This window comes from Myotis yumanensis, unplaced genomic scaffold (assembly GCF_028538775.1).
Source record: "Myotis yumanensis isolate MYYU_CA2020_CCGP unplaced genomic scaffold, mMyoYum1.0.hap1 SCAF_16, whole genome shotgun sequence".
Lineage (NCBI taxonomy): Eukaryota > Metazoa > Chordata > Mammalia > Chiroptera > Vespertilionidae > Myotis > Myotis yumanensis.
In genome coordinates, this window is record NW_027223767.1 from 28,987,220 (window position 1) to 29,002,466 (window position 15,247).

At 42.0% G+C, this 15,247-nt stretch overlaps 1 protein-coding gene across 1 annotated transcript in view; it reads right to left on the minus strand.

The window, feature by feature from the left end:
* Nucleotides 1-2,710: 2,710 nt before the first annotated feature.
* TEX14 (testis expressed 14, intercellular bridge forming factor) overlaps nucleotides 2,711-15,247 on the minus strand; it is a 124,127-nt gene continuing 111,590 nt past the window's right edge. The window contains exons 27-33 of the mRNA XM_070395326.1: nucleotides 14,888-14,962; nucleotides 11,706-11,783; nucleotides 10,855-10,954; nucleotides 7,764-7,856; nucleotides 5,068-5,174; nucleotides 3,789-3,840; nucleotides 2,711-3,075 (exon numbers count right to left, since the gene is read on the minus strand). Of these exons, the coding sequence (XP_070251427.1) occupies nucleotides 3,039-3,075; nucleotides 3,789-3,840; nucleotides 5,068-5,174; nucleotides 7,764-7,856; nucleotides 10,855-10,954; nucleotides 11,706-11,783; nucleotides 14,888-14,962 (542 nt within the window). The 3' untranslated portion in view covers nucleotides 2,711-3,038. The remainder of the gene's footprint in view (nucleotides 3,076-3,788; nucleotides 3,841-5,067; nucleotides 5,175-7,763; nucleotides 7,857-10,854; nucleotides 10,955-11,705; nucleotides 11,784-14,887; nucleotides 14,963-15,247) is intronic.

Genomic DNA, 15,247 nt, shown 5'->3' on the forward strand with positions numbered 1-15,247 from the left:
CCCTTTCACAATCCAGGACTGCTGGCTCCTAATAGCTCGCCTGCCTGCCTGGTCGCCCCTAACTGCCCCCACTCCTGCTGGCCTGATCGCCCCTCACTGCCTCTGTGTGTTGGCCTGATCGCCCTTAACTGCCTCCCCTGCCAGCCTGGTCACCCCCAACTGCCCCCCTCTGCCAGCCTGGTCACACCTAACTGCCCCCCTGCTGGCCTGGTCAGCCCCAACTACCCCCCCCCCCACTGGCCTAGTTGCCCCTCACTGCCCCCCCGCCAGCCTAATTGCCCCCAACTGCCACCCCTGCTGGCCTGGTCACCCCCAAACTTCCCCCACTGCCAGGCTAGTTGCCCCATGCAGCCTGCTGTTCAGTTGTTTGGTCATCCCTCACTAACCCCATCGGCCTGGTCACCCCACGCAGCCTGCTTGTTTAGTCATTTGGTCATCCCTCACTAATCCCCTTGCCAGCCTTGTCGTAGGCAGCCATCTTTGTGAGGGCGTGAGGGTTAATTTGCATATTACCACTTTATTATATAGAATAGTTATTTGTTAGCTTATCATAAAATTGAGACTGGCTTACTTGAACAAAGCTTTCCTATGATATTCTACTTTAAATACGATGGTTTACTGATATATAACCTTTAACCATGACACTATAATGTGTATTTGTTGAGTTTTAGGAGTTCTCTATGTTTTCTGATTAATCCCTCATCAGATATGTGGTTTTTTCTTTTTTTAAATTAAATCTTTATTGTTCAGATTATTACATTTGTTCCTCTTTTTTCCCCCTATAACTCCCCTCCTCCCAGTTCCCACCCCACCCTCCGCCCTCACTCCCCACCCACTGTCCTCATCCATCGGTGCACGATTTTTGTCCAGTCTCTTCCCGCATCTCCCACACCCCTTTCCCCCCCAAGAATAGTCAGTCCATTCCCTTTCTATGTCCCTGATTCTATTTTAATCACCAGTTCATTCTGTACATCAGATTATTTATTCACTTGATTCTTAGGTTCACTTGTTGATAGATGCATATTTGTTGTTCATAATTTGTATCTTTACCTTTTTCTTCTTCTTCCTCTTCTTAAAGGATACCTTTCAGCATTTCATATAATACTGGTTTGGTGGTGATGAACTCCTTTAGCTTTTCCTTATCTGTGAAGCTCTTTATCTGACCTTCAATTCTGAATGATAGCTTTGCTGGATAAAGTAATCTTGGTTGTAGGTTCTTGGTATTCATCACTTTGAATATTTCTTGCCACTCCCTTCTGGCCTGCAAAGTTTCTGTTGAGAAATCAGCTGACAGTCGTATGGGTATTCCCTTGTAGGTAACTGAGTTTCTTTCTCTTGCTGTTTTTAAGATTCTCTCTTTGTCTTTTGCTCTTGGCATTTTAATTATGATGTGTCTTGGTGTGGTCCTCTTTGGATTCCTTTTGTTTGGGGTTCAGATATGTGATTTTCAAATATTTTTTTAAAAAATATGTTTTTATTGATTTTTAGAGAGGAAAGGAGAGAGAATAGATAGAAACGTCATTGGTCAGTTGCCTCCTGCATGCCCCCTACTGGGGATGGAGCCCACGATCCGGGCATGTGTTCTACCCAGTAATTGAACCAGCAACCTCTTGGTTCATGGGTCGATTTGCAATTTGAAATTTTCTCCCATTCTATGGGTTGCCTTTTTACTCTGTGGATAGTGAAATTTTAAGTTTTCATGAAGTGCAACATATCTACTTTTTCTTTTGTTGCCTGTGCCTTTGGTGTCATATCCAAGAAATCATTGCCAAATCCAATGCCATAAAGTTTTCATCCTGTTTTATTTAAGAGTTTTATTGTTTTTGGTCTTACGTGTAGGTCCTTGTTCCATTTTGAGTTAATTTTTGTACGTGGTGTTAGATAAGGGTCCAATTTCATTCTTTGCATGTGGACACCCAGTTTTCCTAGCACCAATTGTTTAAAATATGGTCCTTTCCCCAAGGTCTTGGTACCCTTGTCAAAAATCACTTGGCCACATGTGAAAGGGTTATTTCTGGATTCTCTTCTATTGTGTTGATCTACAGGTCTGTTCTTATGCCAATATCGTATTGTTTTTATTACTATAGTTTTGCTACCAGGAAATCTGAGTCCTCCAGTTTTGTTCTTCCTTTGCAAGATTATTTTGGCTATCCAGGGTCCACTAAACTTTCATAGGAATTTTAGGATTGGGATTTTGATATTGAATCTGTAGATCACTTTGGGTAGTACTGACATTTTAAAAATATTAAGTCTTCCATTATATAAATATGGGATGTGTTTTCATTTATGTCATCTTTAATTTCTTCCAGCAATGTTTTGTAGTTTTCATAGTATAAATGTTTCATCTTTTTGGTTAAATTAATAAGCATTTTATTATTATTGGATGCTTTGTAAATGTTTTTGTACTTTCCTTTCAGACTGTTCATTGTTCATGAAAATGCAACTGATTTTTGTGTATTGCCTTTGTATCCTGCTACTTTGCTGAACTCATTTAGTCTAACAGGTTTTTTGTGGAATAGTTAGGGTTTTCTACATATAAGCTCATATAATCTGAAAATAGATAATTTTTCTTCTTCCTGTCTGCTGTGGTGGTTTCTCTCCCAATAATTAAAACAAACACATCTTACACAGCTAAAAGCTAACTGCTATTAAAAGTAAACATTTTATTACCTAACAGAAGTACAAGTTTTCAAAAATCTATGTCAATAAAACCAAAGCCATTCTGAACACAATGAGAGATTTTTACAGTCAACAACACTACCTTTCACTTTTCAGATATCTAACTGAAAACAAATGATTACAACTGCTGTGCTAAAATAAAAGCTCAAAATATATCTCTGAAAAACAGAAACAAAAGCAAATGGTTACATGTGCTATAAACAGATAGGACCAAAGTCTTCATGTCTATCGTGGCAGCTGAACAAAGTGTGAATTAGGGATCCATTACTCTAAAGGTGACTGAAGCAGACCAGGGAGAAGGGAGCTCACAAGCAGGTGCTTAAACTCGGACCAGGAGTCCATCTATGATCCGGTTCCGGTCAGTCTGACAAGTCACTCTGTTCCAGTACTATTATCCTGTGTGTGTTTTTTAAAAAAAACAAAGAAGGGAGTTTTGAGTTGATGTGTACATTTTTAAAAGACACAAAAAACAGCCTCTTTCTATTCAACTGAATTTAAGGGAAAGGAATTTTTATTTCTTTTAGTTAAAAGAAATTTTGTATTAAATTTATTGACCTGGCGAGTGTGGCTCAGTGGTTGAGTGTCGAACTATGAACCAGGAAGCCACGGTTTGATTCCCAGTTAGGGCACATGCCCTGGTTGTGGGCTTGATCCCTGATGGGGGTAGGGGGTGTGGGAAGCAGCCAATCAGTGATTCTATCTTATCATTGATGTTGCTATCTCTCTCCCTCTCCCTTCCACTCTGAAATCACTAAAAATATATTTTTTAATTTACTGGAGTAACATTGGTTAATAACATAATTTTTATAATCAAAGGAGATATGCTCAACTAGGGTATCATGCAAATGCAAAATGACTGCAAAGCAATTGATAGCAGCATCTTCCCTTCATCTAAAACTGTTCTGCTAATTCTACCGATTACTTCACCAAAGTTAGTGTTCGTTTTACCTTATGTTTTAAGTATAAACATTAATGTTTTAAAAATTGAACAACTTTGAATTCAAGTCTTTGTCACTAATGTTTATTAAGATGCTGATAAATGTTTAAAGTCTGCCCATGTTGTTTAGCAATAATGAACTCTGACCTACAAACATCTGGTATCTCATTACCTGGATGGTTCTGACCAACTCAGTCGCTTCCCAAAACAAGATTTCAGTTCCTCTTGATGAAATATAGGAGGAAGAAAAAACAACCTGATTACTTGCTAGGTCAAAGGGTACTAGTATTCAGAAGTCACATTAGTACCCTCTCTATTTTAAGGTGAACTGTTTTACCTAGATTCTTTCTAAAAACAGTTCATTGGTTTTCTCTTCTAACATTTTGCAGTTCCCTGTCATAGCTATGGACACTATGATGCTAATTCATAAAGCCTCTGTATTATACTCTCAGTGAATTGAACACTAGCTCAATGCTCACACACGCTGGGCTCTGTCCCAGTTAGGGTCCTGAAAACAACAGAATGCAATCCCAGGACCTTCACTGAAGTGATTACTTAGAGAGATGTAGTCAGAGTTGAGGGAGCAAAAAAGGGATGGCAAGGCATCCAGTGACTAGCAGCAGTGGGAAGCCATTATCACTAATCTGAAAGAATTGGAGGGTGGAGGTAGGGCAGGATGGTTACTGGAACCCAGTGAGAGCTGGAACTGGGAAGAATGGGCTGTGTTTGTGGAGGGACACCACTTCTAGGCAGAGATGAGGTGCTGAATTAGATAGGCAGGGGAAGTAATACCCCAACTGCTCTCCTGCCCTCTGATATGCTGGTGCCTCCCACTGGCCACCGGGAAGACAGCTGGCCAGGAATCCCAGGAGGTGCAGGGTCAGCATCCTGGAGCACAAAGCAGGGCAGGGAGAGCAGAATGCAAATGGACTGGAGAAGGATGAAAGGGATACCTGATCTGAAAGAGTTAATGTCTCCAACTTCCTGAGTAGAAGGAACTTAAATATAGGCAGGCATCATTTGTGAATGGCATTTTAAAGCCCTATCAAATTGTTTTGATATTAAGGTTAATTTATACCTTTCACATTACTGTAGACTCCATTTAAATGACACAATTTATGATTTCTTATTGGATTCTGCAGCCTGTGTGTGAGCTAAATTTAGAACTCTTTTGAAGGTACTAGACAGAAGCAAAACATCTTTCCAGACAATGTGCAAGATAAGGATGATGAGACTGGCCAAGGGCTTGCTTTAGAAATGAAATTGGAAGTTGTTGCTGTTTTGTGATGAAGACATGATTAGCAATGAACAGAAATCCTGGGCTGAACTATGGGGGAAATGTGTATGAGAATTACGTATAGCATCTGGAAAACGTTTCTAACTAACTTTGATGTGCATCAAAGCCCAAGGATTCCCAGCTACACTGTAAATGATTATTCATTCATACATACCTTCTTTAGAAGCCCCTAGAAAGCTCTCTGATGTCCTCTCTGGTTTCATGCCTCCTTCCACTTTCCTCTTCTTTTCACCAACTTCTTGATCCTTGGTATCTGTCTCCCTTTAATAACAATGATTTTCCCTATCAAAACATATACACAATAGCCAAGGGAACAGGACTATACTCCAAAGGAAACATAATAATAGCTAGCGCTAATGGAGTGTACCCTATAGGCCAGACATCGGTTCAAGGGCTATAATATATATTAACTCAATTCTCATCACAACTATATGTGCCTCATTAAGTGATAAGGAAACTGAGGCACAAAAGTTAAATTACATGCCTAGTAAGCCCTAGAGCTGGTCTGCCTCAGACCCTGCTCTCAATCACTAGGCTATATTGTCCCAAAGAAAAAAATCATTTCACTTATGTTGCAATTGGTATCCTTTTACAGCCAGCACTTCATTACCTCACCTTCATTTCCTGAAACTCTCTGAACTGAAATATCTAATTAAAGTATTTAACAATTTAAGACCACATTTATCAAACTAGTAAGCAAAAAACAGCTCTCCCATTCAACTATAAGCTCTTAAGGGCAGAGACATCCCTCTGCACCCAGCCCTTAGGCACAGCGCTAGGATGGAGGTTGGTGCACCATAGATGCTGGCTGAACCAAACTGGCACTGTTCAGATATTTCTCTTCTGTTTTCATTTGGTGGATATTCAAAACAAATATGTAAATGAGAGAGGAAAATAAAGCCCGGTAGGGTGAGAAGGACTTTTTCCTCCTAACCTCTCATCACTAATAGAATCATGGGCTCTAGAGTCCATAGCAGGCCTTCAGGTTAGCTTCTACCTCTCTCTGTGCAAATGCCTCTGAAACTAAACTAACAGTCACCCATCACTAATAGAATCATGGGCTCTAGAGTCCATAGCAGGCCTTCAGGTTAGCTTCTACCTCTGTCCAAATGCCTCTGAAACTAAACTAACAGTCACCCATCACTAATAGAATCATGGGCTCTAGAATCCATAGCAGGCCTTCAGGTTAGCTTCTACCTCTGTCCAAATGCCTCTGAAACTAAACTAACAGTCACCCATCACTAATAGAATCATGGGCTCTAGAGTCCATAGCAGGCCTTCAGGTTAGCTTCTACCTCTCTCTGTGCAAATGCCTCTGAAACTAAACTAACAGTCACCCATCACTAATAGAATCATGGGCTCTAGAGTCCATAGCAGGCCTTCAGGTTAGCTTCTACCTCTGTCCAAATGCCTCTGAAACTAAACTAACAGTCACCCATCACTAATAGAATCATGGGCTCTAGAATCCATAGCAGGCCTTCAGGTTAGCTTCTACCTCTGTCCAAATGCCTCTGAAACTAAACTAACAGTCACCCATCACTAATAGAATCATGGGCTCTAGAGTCCATAGCAGGCCTTCAGGTTAGCTTCTACCTCTGTCCAAATGCCTCTGAAACTAAACTAACAGTCACCCAGCCTGTGCTTGAGGGGAAGGAGCTGTTGTTGAAGTAAGTGTGAAGGCATCTGTTTTCTCTGCCAAATAGGTATGGCTATGAGGAGGTTTGTGCTTTACTGAATAAAACCCCCTTACACTGCAGTTTCTAGTCACTAGCTCTGTCCTTTGAGGCAGAAGCGAGTAAGCTGACTCTCTACTTTGCGATATTTCAGGTATTTGAGGGGAGCTATCAAATTCTCCGCTCCATCTGCTCTTCTCAGGCCGGCCTCCCCAGCTCCTTCAGCTGTTCTCATATGACAAGGTTTCCAGACCTGACTGTTCAATGGCCATCCTCTTCTATTTGTGAGCGTCCCTTTTAAAATGTGATGCCCAGAAAGGAGCCCTACTCTGTGTCATGCCAGTGTGAGGCATTACTTTGTTCTGGTCAATACATTTTTGTCTACTCATTATGAATGCTGTATTGACCTTTTTACTTTTATTTTTCTGTATTGACCTTTTTATTTTTATTTTTCATTGACCTTTTTAGCAACTGCATCAAACTGAGGCCTCATGGAGTTGCTGTCCATGCCTTCTTCAATAAGAACTTCTTGAATTCTTACTATCTCAAAATTCCTGCTAAATACTGGGCATGTAAAAATAAGACTCACTCTCTCTTTTTTTCCCCCCTCCCCCCTCCCTCTCCCTCTCCCTCTCTCTGTAAGTAAATAAATGACACACTTCCTGCTTTCAATGAGATTACAGTAAGTAGGATCTTCCAAAAAAAATTCCACATTAGGTCAGATCTCGCACATTCTATACTTTTGGATGCAAATGCTCAGCTTCATCTTTAGAGAAATCTAACATTTCCACCTGTCAAGACCATTTTGAATCCATAGTCTATCACCTATCACATTTGTATTCATTTTAGACTTGTATTATCTAAAAGCCTGATAAGCATGCCTTTTTTATTTAATTCAAACAACTGATGAAAATGTTGAAGGTGACAGGGCCAAGATATAGCAATCGTAGAGGCCTCTCTCTATACTGATATCCATCTGTTAATCAATATCTTGAGTACTATGGGTGTTTGGAGGAAGATGGGCAGACAGGAGTCAGGGCTGGCTTATCTACAGCAATGTAATGCCATCACCAGACATTCATTCCTCAAAAAGGCAAGATGTTTTTTAAAAACTAACATCTAGTCCCCCTTCCAGAGAAAGAAGAAAACGATCCCCCGATGGAGAACAGTAAATAACCTTGCAGAGCCTTTGGGGAGATCCTGTAGCACTGTGATGTCCTCAGGTGGCTGGAGCCATCTTTCCAGGTCCTCATCGAGAGAAGAGTGAGCTCTATCCAAGGGCAAGTGAAGAGAATTGAGACAACAGTCATTTCCTGTCTCCTCCAGAAGGAGCCATAGCACTTTACAGTGCGAAAGGACCTTCAAACTTGTGCTTTCATTACACATACAAGAAAATGAGAGCTCACTGAGATTGTCTGTGGAGTTGCAGAGGTCACCTAGACCCGATTTAAATGTGCACAAAATCCTCCTTTAAGCCTCTTGACAAAAAGCTTCAGCACCCAGGAGATCAATACCTTCTAAAGTCTGATGCCAGACTGCCTCAATTCTTTTTTTATTTATTTATTGATTAAGGTATTACATATGTGTCCTTATCCCCTCATTGTCTCCCCTCACCCCCGCTCATTTCTTGATCATTAAGTCAATTTCCACCTGAGGCTAGAACTGTACCTTCATTTCTATAAGTTTTTTAAATTAAGAACTACCTCTGGGACTAAATGATGCAGAGTGTGTTTTCAGAAGGCCTGTAAAGTCCCACCCATCTGAAAAATAGCTACCACTCTGGCTTGGTGCCGAGGACTGAGATGACGGAGCATCTGTGGGCATCTCTGTGTCCAGCACAGCCAGCCCTTTTGGAAAAGGAAGAGACAACAATAACAGTAGCTAGCTTTTAATCATGTGACTTTATGTAATCAAATGTAACTCTGCCTTCCTGAACTACTCCACTGTGGTGGTCCTCAGACCAGCCACAGTAAACCTGAGAACTCATTTACATTTTGCCTTGAATAATGACATGGATATTACTGGGGATGTTTTGGGGAGATGGAAGGACTAGAGTTACATCATACATTATGATCAAAATACTATATTTCTAAAACTTAAAAAAATATATTTATCTCCCTCCCCTTTTCCCCTTTTTCTTCTCTGTCTCTCCCAAAAACCTTTCCCCATTTCCTCAAAGGTCCCAGGGCCTATTGTCTCCTCCTCCACTTCACAGACCTTCCCTTCCAGGTCCCTCTCTTTTCCTTCCTTATAGAGAATGATTTTACCCTTGAAGAATGTGACAAAAACAGGATTCACTATCGAAAAGCTCTATCACTCTTCTCCCTTGCCTTCTTCTTCTACAGCAGCTAAAAAGTTAAGGCTCAAATTGCATTCTCCCTTGTAACTGAAGATGGTCACGCATCCCCTTTGGCCAATGATATATAGTGGGCATCTGCTGGGAAGGGCTTCTGGGAAAGATTTTGCTTCCCAAATAAAAAGAGACCAAGTCATCTAGAATATTCCTTTGCCCCACTCTCTTATCTCTGCCTGGTCTGTGGACAGGGGTCATGCAACCAGGAGGTGACTAGCCTGAAAATAAAGGCCAGCATGCTATGCTGTTGCTACAGATGGCACACCAGGAAGATCAAAAGAACCATCCTTTGATGCCCTACCAACTTGTGGGCCTCTTGTCATGTGAGACAAACTCACTTAAGCACAATAGTGGGGTTTTCTATCATTGCAGCTGAAAGAATTCTGCAAGGCTACCTTAAGGACTCACAGGATCAGGATTAGGATGAAGCAAGTGGTGCAAAGGCAGATTCAGATCCTGTCTTTCCTTAAAATTCAGATATTTTATTCATCATGGATTCTTTTTTGTATTACTTTCTATTTTTTTAAAAATATTGCATTAAAATAGCACTCCTCAACTTTGTGCCCAAAGAGTGTCTTACTCATCTTGCCCTGAATGGCAGGACAAGGCAAGAGAAGTCAGGAGGTAAAGGAGATGAACTGCAGTGGTTTACCTTACAACACAAGTTAGAGGAGAGCTCTGAATCAGGGGAGAATCGGGTTTCTTAAGGCAACCTTGTGTTTTTCACACTGCATTGTCTAGGTGACTGCCCCGTTTCCTCGTAGTTGGCTAGAAAGATCTAACAATTCTCTTCCAATGCTTTAAGTAAAATGTCTTGAAAGAAGCTGAAACCTGTGTTTGCCTTGCAAAATGAAGTAAAAAACAAACAAAAACACAAAAAACTTGACAAGAAAAAAAAACCATTAAAAAATGGGCAAAGGAGTCAAATAGATATTTCTTCAAAGAACATATACAAATGGGCATCAAACACATTTGAAAAAAATACTCAGCATCACTAATGATAAGGAAAATGCAAATCAAAACCACAATGAGTTATCACCTCATATCCTTTAGGATGGCTACTATAAAAAAACACACTCACAAAAAAACAACACAAAAAAAAAAACCAGAAAATAATAAGTATTGGCAAGAATGTGAAGAAACTGAAACCCTTGTGCACTGTCAGTGGGAGTGTAAAATGGTGCAGCTGCTGTGGAAAACAGTCTGGTATTTCCTCAAAAAATTAAAAATAGATTTACCATACGATCCAGCAACCCCACGTCAGAATATGTCCAAAAGAATTGAAAGCAGGGTGCCTTGAAGAGATACTTGTATACCTATGTTCATAGCAGCATTATTCACAATAGTCAAAAGGTGGAAGCAACCAGTGTCCACTAACAAATGAAAGAATAAACAAAATCCAATACACATACACATAAACATACTAGTACAATGGAATTAAGCCTTAAAAAGTAAGAAAATTCTGACACATGCGACATGAATGGATCTTGAGAACATTATGCTAAGAGAAATAAGTTAGTTACAAAAAGACAAGTACTGTATCGTTTCACTTATACAACGTCATCAAAAGGCCTCGAAGTCAAAGAAACAGAAAGTGGAATGGTGGCTGCTAGGGACTGAGGGGAGGGGGATATGAGGAGTTGTTTAATGGGTATAGAGTTTCAGTTTTGCAACATGGAAAAGTTCTGGAGATTGGTTGCACAACAATGTGAATATAATTAACACTAGTGAACTTAAACATTTTATGTTATGTGTATTCTATGACAATTAAAAATTTTTTTAACATTTTAGGAATAGGGGCTATTGGGATAGTATGAAAAAAGAGTATTTCCCCCCTTCTTCTTAATTGTCAATAGCAGAACAAAAACTAATACAGCATTTTAAATCCTTTCAAAAGTCCAGCTTTTTATGTTACCTTTCTGTGTCCTCTTCTAGACCCTGAGTTTCTTGGGTCCAAAGCACACTGCTATCTTCTTTTGTACTGCTAGTTTCTTGTTCTTCTGAATGACTTTGATCTAAAAACAGTTGAAAAACTTCACTTTATTTGAACAACAAAAAAACAATAATTCAAAAAGACTGCCTTAGATGGAGTGCTTTAAAAACTTAGGGCTAATCAGTGGCCCCTGTCTAGTTCCTTCTTCCCCAGGAGAGCAGGTGCCAGGTGGCAGTCTGCAGGGTGCCTGTCTCCACAGCAGCTGCCGCAGGGGTCCTGGGAGCTCTTCAGTGCCAGGTGAAGCTACAGGAAACCCTGCTTGTGCCAGGGCTCAAGAGAGACAGAGGAAAGAAAGGGAACATAAAAGAGGAAGGAAGAGACCCTGAAAACAAATCGCACAGATTTCCTTGAGGGCCACCTTGTTCTCACTTGCGAGATGTTTCTAGGTTGGAGCCCCAGGGAAAATATTTGGGTGGGGAAGGGTAGTACCCTTTAATGTATGCCAGGCATTCTACACATGCCATCTTGTTCCATCTTGCCAGCTGTCCTATGAAGGGAAGGGAACTAACATTTGTTCAGTGTCTTACAATGTACCAGGCACTGTGTATGAAACTATTATGTACATCATGGAGTAGGAAGGATCATCCCCATTTTACAGGTGAGGATGACTGAGGTTCAGAGACATTAAACAGTTTGCCATACAAAAGCAGTGGAGTCAGAATCAAGGTGGTTATGCCTAACCCCAAGGTCCACTCTCCCAAATGTACCACTGTACTGCCAAGGGCAGCACCACAGCAAGAACCTGATGAGAAACATCTGGGTAGTTGGCTTACCTTTTGCAGTAACGCCCAGAGGATTTGCTGGGTCCTCACCCAACACTGTGGATGAGGCCTGCTGCCTCTTCAAGTGCTCTGTCCAATACAAAAGCAGAAGGCAACTTATCTCTTCTTTGCATGTCACACCATTCTCTAGGGCAGTGGTTTTTAAAGGGTGGTCCTCAGACCTGAGAACTCATTACATATGCAAATTCTGGGCCTCATTCCAGACCCACTGAATCAGAAACTCGGGTGGGGTCCAGCAATCTGTACTTTAACCAGGTGATTCTGGTGCCTGGAAACCACTGCATGAGGACTTTCAATCCCACACAACAATAAAAATAAAACCGATGATGATAGGGAAGATTTCTAGAGCCCTATGTGGCAGGTACGGTTTCTAACTATCATTAAGTCAAGATCAATGTTTGCAGTTAATTCTCACAACAACCCTATGAGATTGATCACATTGTTATTCCTGTTTAACAGATGTGGAAATGGAAGTAAAAAAGGGTTAAGGAGGAATTTATCTAGAATCACAGAGAGTAGGAGGAGGAAATGGAATTTAAACCCAGGCAGTCTAGCTCTAAGGTTTATGCTCTTAATCTCCATTTTCTAATCTCTCAAACAGTTTGAAACAGAATCAGAGCAACCCATAATTTCCCCCATCCCTATTGGACTATATTTTTACCTAGTTAATGGGAAAGACAGAAAGCAAAGAATATAATTTCCAGTTCCTAAAGAATTGCTCACTAGACCAAGACAAGCATCTGCTAAGCTCAGCACACTGCCTTGCATCTGTTAGGTGTTTGGTCTCCTCCAAGTGCTCCCAGAGCAGAGCAGTGACAGCTGGGAGGCAGCACAGACAGGAGCCCAGGGCTCGCTCACCACACAGCCCTGCTGTGTGCAGAAACAGGTCTCACCCTTCCTGTAGGTCAGTTACAGGCCCTACCTGGTAGCTCCTGGGCATCATGGGGCCTCACAAGATCATTCAATATAATTTGAAATAAAAAGCTCATTTTATCCTTATTAAAGTAGTCCTTTGTTGATCTTAAGGATCCCCTAGGATTCTAAAGCACCTCCCCTTTATGCCCTTGCCAGAAGCCCAGGGCTTTAGATGTGGGTGCTCCAAAAGCACAGGTATCAGCTTCTGGTCAGTCCTGAGGGGGAACAACAGAGTGATGATGTATATAACCAGCTGAGAGCACCCACTATTAGGAGAAACTACCCAAATGCCCTCTGCCCTTTTTCTTTCTGGAAAATTACTGACCCATCTCCAAGTACAGACATCACCTAGAAACTTGGCCCAGATCAGTCCTGTGAGCAACATGAGGGAGGGCTGCACACAGCCCAGGGACTCAGCAGTGCCATGAGGCTGGAGCCCGGGAAGAGACCTGGTGACAGCTGCTGAAACGGGGGACTCCGCGTGGTGACTGAAGAAAGAAGACAGCAGAACCCAGAGGAAAGTTTCACTCAAGTCAAACCTCAAAGGAGCCTACAAATACTGCTTATGCCAGGACCAAGGCACAGATGACACCCTGTAGGGTGTATGGTGACCTCTATCTACTCACAAGCAGCAGTTCTTTTGTATTAAGAAGAGCATGCCTTGGCTGGTTTGGCTCAGTGGATACAGCGTCGGCCTGCAGAGCAAAGGGTCCCGGATTCAATTCCGGAGAAGGGCACATACATTGGTTGCAGGGTCCTCCCTGGCCCAGGCCCTGGTTGGGGCTCGTGCAGGAGGCAACCAATCAATGGGTTTCCCTCATATTGATGTTTCTGTCTTTCCCTCTCTCTTCCACTCTCTCTAAAAGATCAATAAAAAAATATCCCAGGGTGAGGATTAACAAAAAGACCAAAACAGGAAAAAAAAAAAAAAAAAAAAAGGAAGAGCTAACTGGCCAGGCTAGCATGGCTCAGTGGTTGAGCATTGACCTATGAACCAGGAGTTCACAGTTCAATTCCTGGTTAGAGAACATACCCGGGTTGCGGGCTCAATCCCCAGTGTGGGGCGTGCAGGAGGCAACTGATCAATGATTCTCTCTAATCATTGATGTTTCTATCTTTCTCCCTCTCCCTTCTTCTCTGAAATCAATAAAAAATATATATTTTTTTTTTTAAAAGAGAAACTGGAGAAGAGGACTTTGCAAGGACTCCCTAGGGAGTTCCAGAGCAGACCGTGGGGGTGGTGCCCTGAGAAAACAGCCCCAAGTCCTGTGACCTGTATGACCCTGTGGCATCAGGGGAGGGGTGCAGTAGGCAAGAAGGGCCTATGACTACAGAAGAAGACCTTAAGGCAGGTTCTGGCAGCTCTGACTGACTCCACCCAAGCTTATCAGGCCAATGGGGCTGGGGCTTGTGACAACATAGATGGTAGCTTTCAGTTGAGTCAGACCAGGTAAGTCCTCATTCACCTTCCTCTTCCTGTATCCAGACACACAAAACCTCTGAGACTCTGAAAACCAAGAGGTGCCCCTCAGGAAAATTTCTAGAGGCCCCATCCTAAGAATTGAACCATCAGAGGTCTCACAAGATGTGTCCTCTGAGGGTGAGGCTGGTGGGCCAGGCTGTCAAGAAAAGAGCAGCCAGTCTTTTCTGGGGAAGCAAACCACCTGCCCCAAATGTCTCTATAGCATTTACGTCCAGCACCTACTCAGCTGGGAAAGGCCAGCCAATCAGCTACAATTATAACTGAACTGATATTGCTCAGTCTCTTCCTGAAATGGAAAATTCTGGTCACATTAGGTCTTGTGCCACTGACTTCTCTGCCCTCAGGAAAGTGATTCATCCACAATGCCAATACCTTCAATACCTCCTGCTAATGGCTGAACTGAAAGAACAGGGTGTCTTGGATTCAGTAACCAGACATCATTCCTCCAAGATATGTCTGGGTTGGTTAGAAAAGGAGATAACAATTCCTTTAATAACAGAAGTTCATCATAATAAACCACATGAACGTTGTTATTTTCTCTTACTGGTAGAATCATTACCAGGGACCCTGTAAGAGACAAAATGACACAGGCCAGTTATCCTGGCCAGGCTTCGGCAGAAATCCAAGGTCCATTGGTTTAAAAACTGCCCCTTCCTGAATTCTGTACAGTCATAGGGCCTTCTGCACTTAGCTCACTCCCAAGGCAAGGAACCATATTGCCCTCAGTGACCACAGCTAACAGGGCCACCGACATTCTGTATTGAGCATCCCTTACCAATTTCATCAAGTAGCTCCTGAGATGGAGGTGGTAGCTTGTCAATGTGATGCTGCGAGATGGCTTCTATTAGTTCTTTAAAAAGATAAAAGGGGAAATGACTTAACACTCTACTGGACCTAAAGTGGATTTTCTAGGCTCCCACATGGATTTGATTTAGGATTTTCCAATGTGAAACAAACTAAGGCGGAGAAAAGGCCTCTTACAATAACAGGCCTAGTTGACACCTCCAAACATGTGAATGGCTTTACTCCCCCTTTTACTCCGAATCCTTTCCTATGTTACCCCTACCCCAGTACTGCTTAATCTGAGCCCCTCATTCCCCAAGGATATCTGGGGTAGGTGAAGTACAAATTCTTA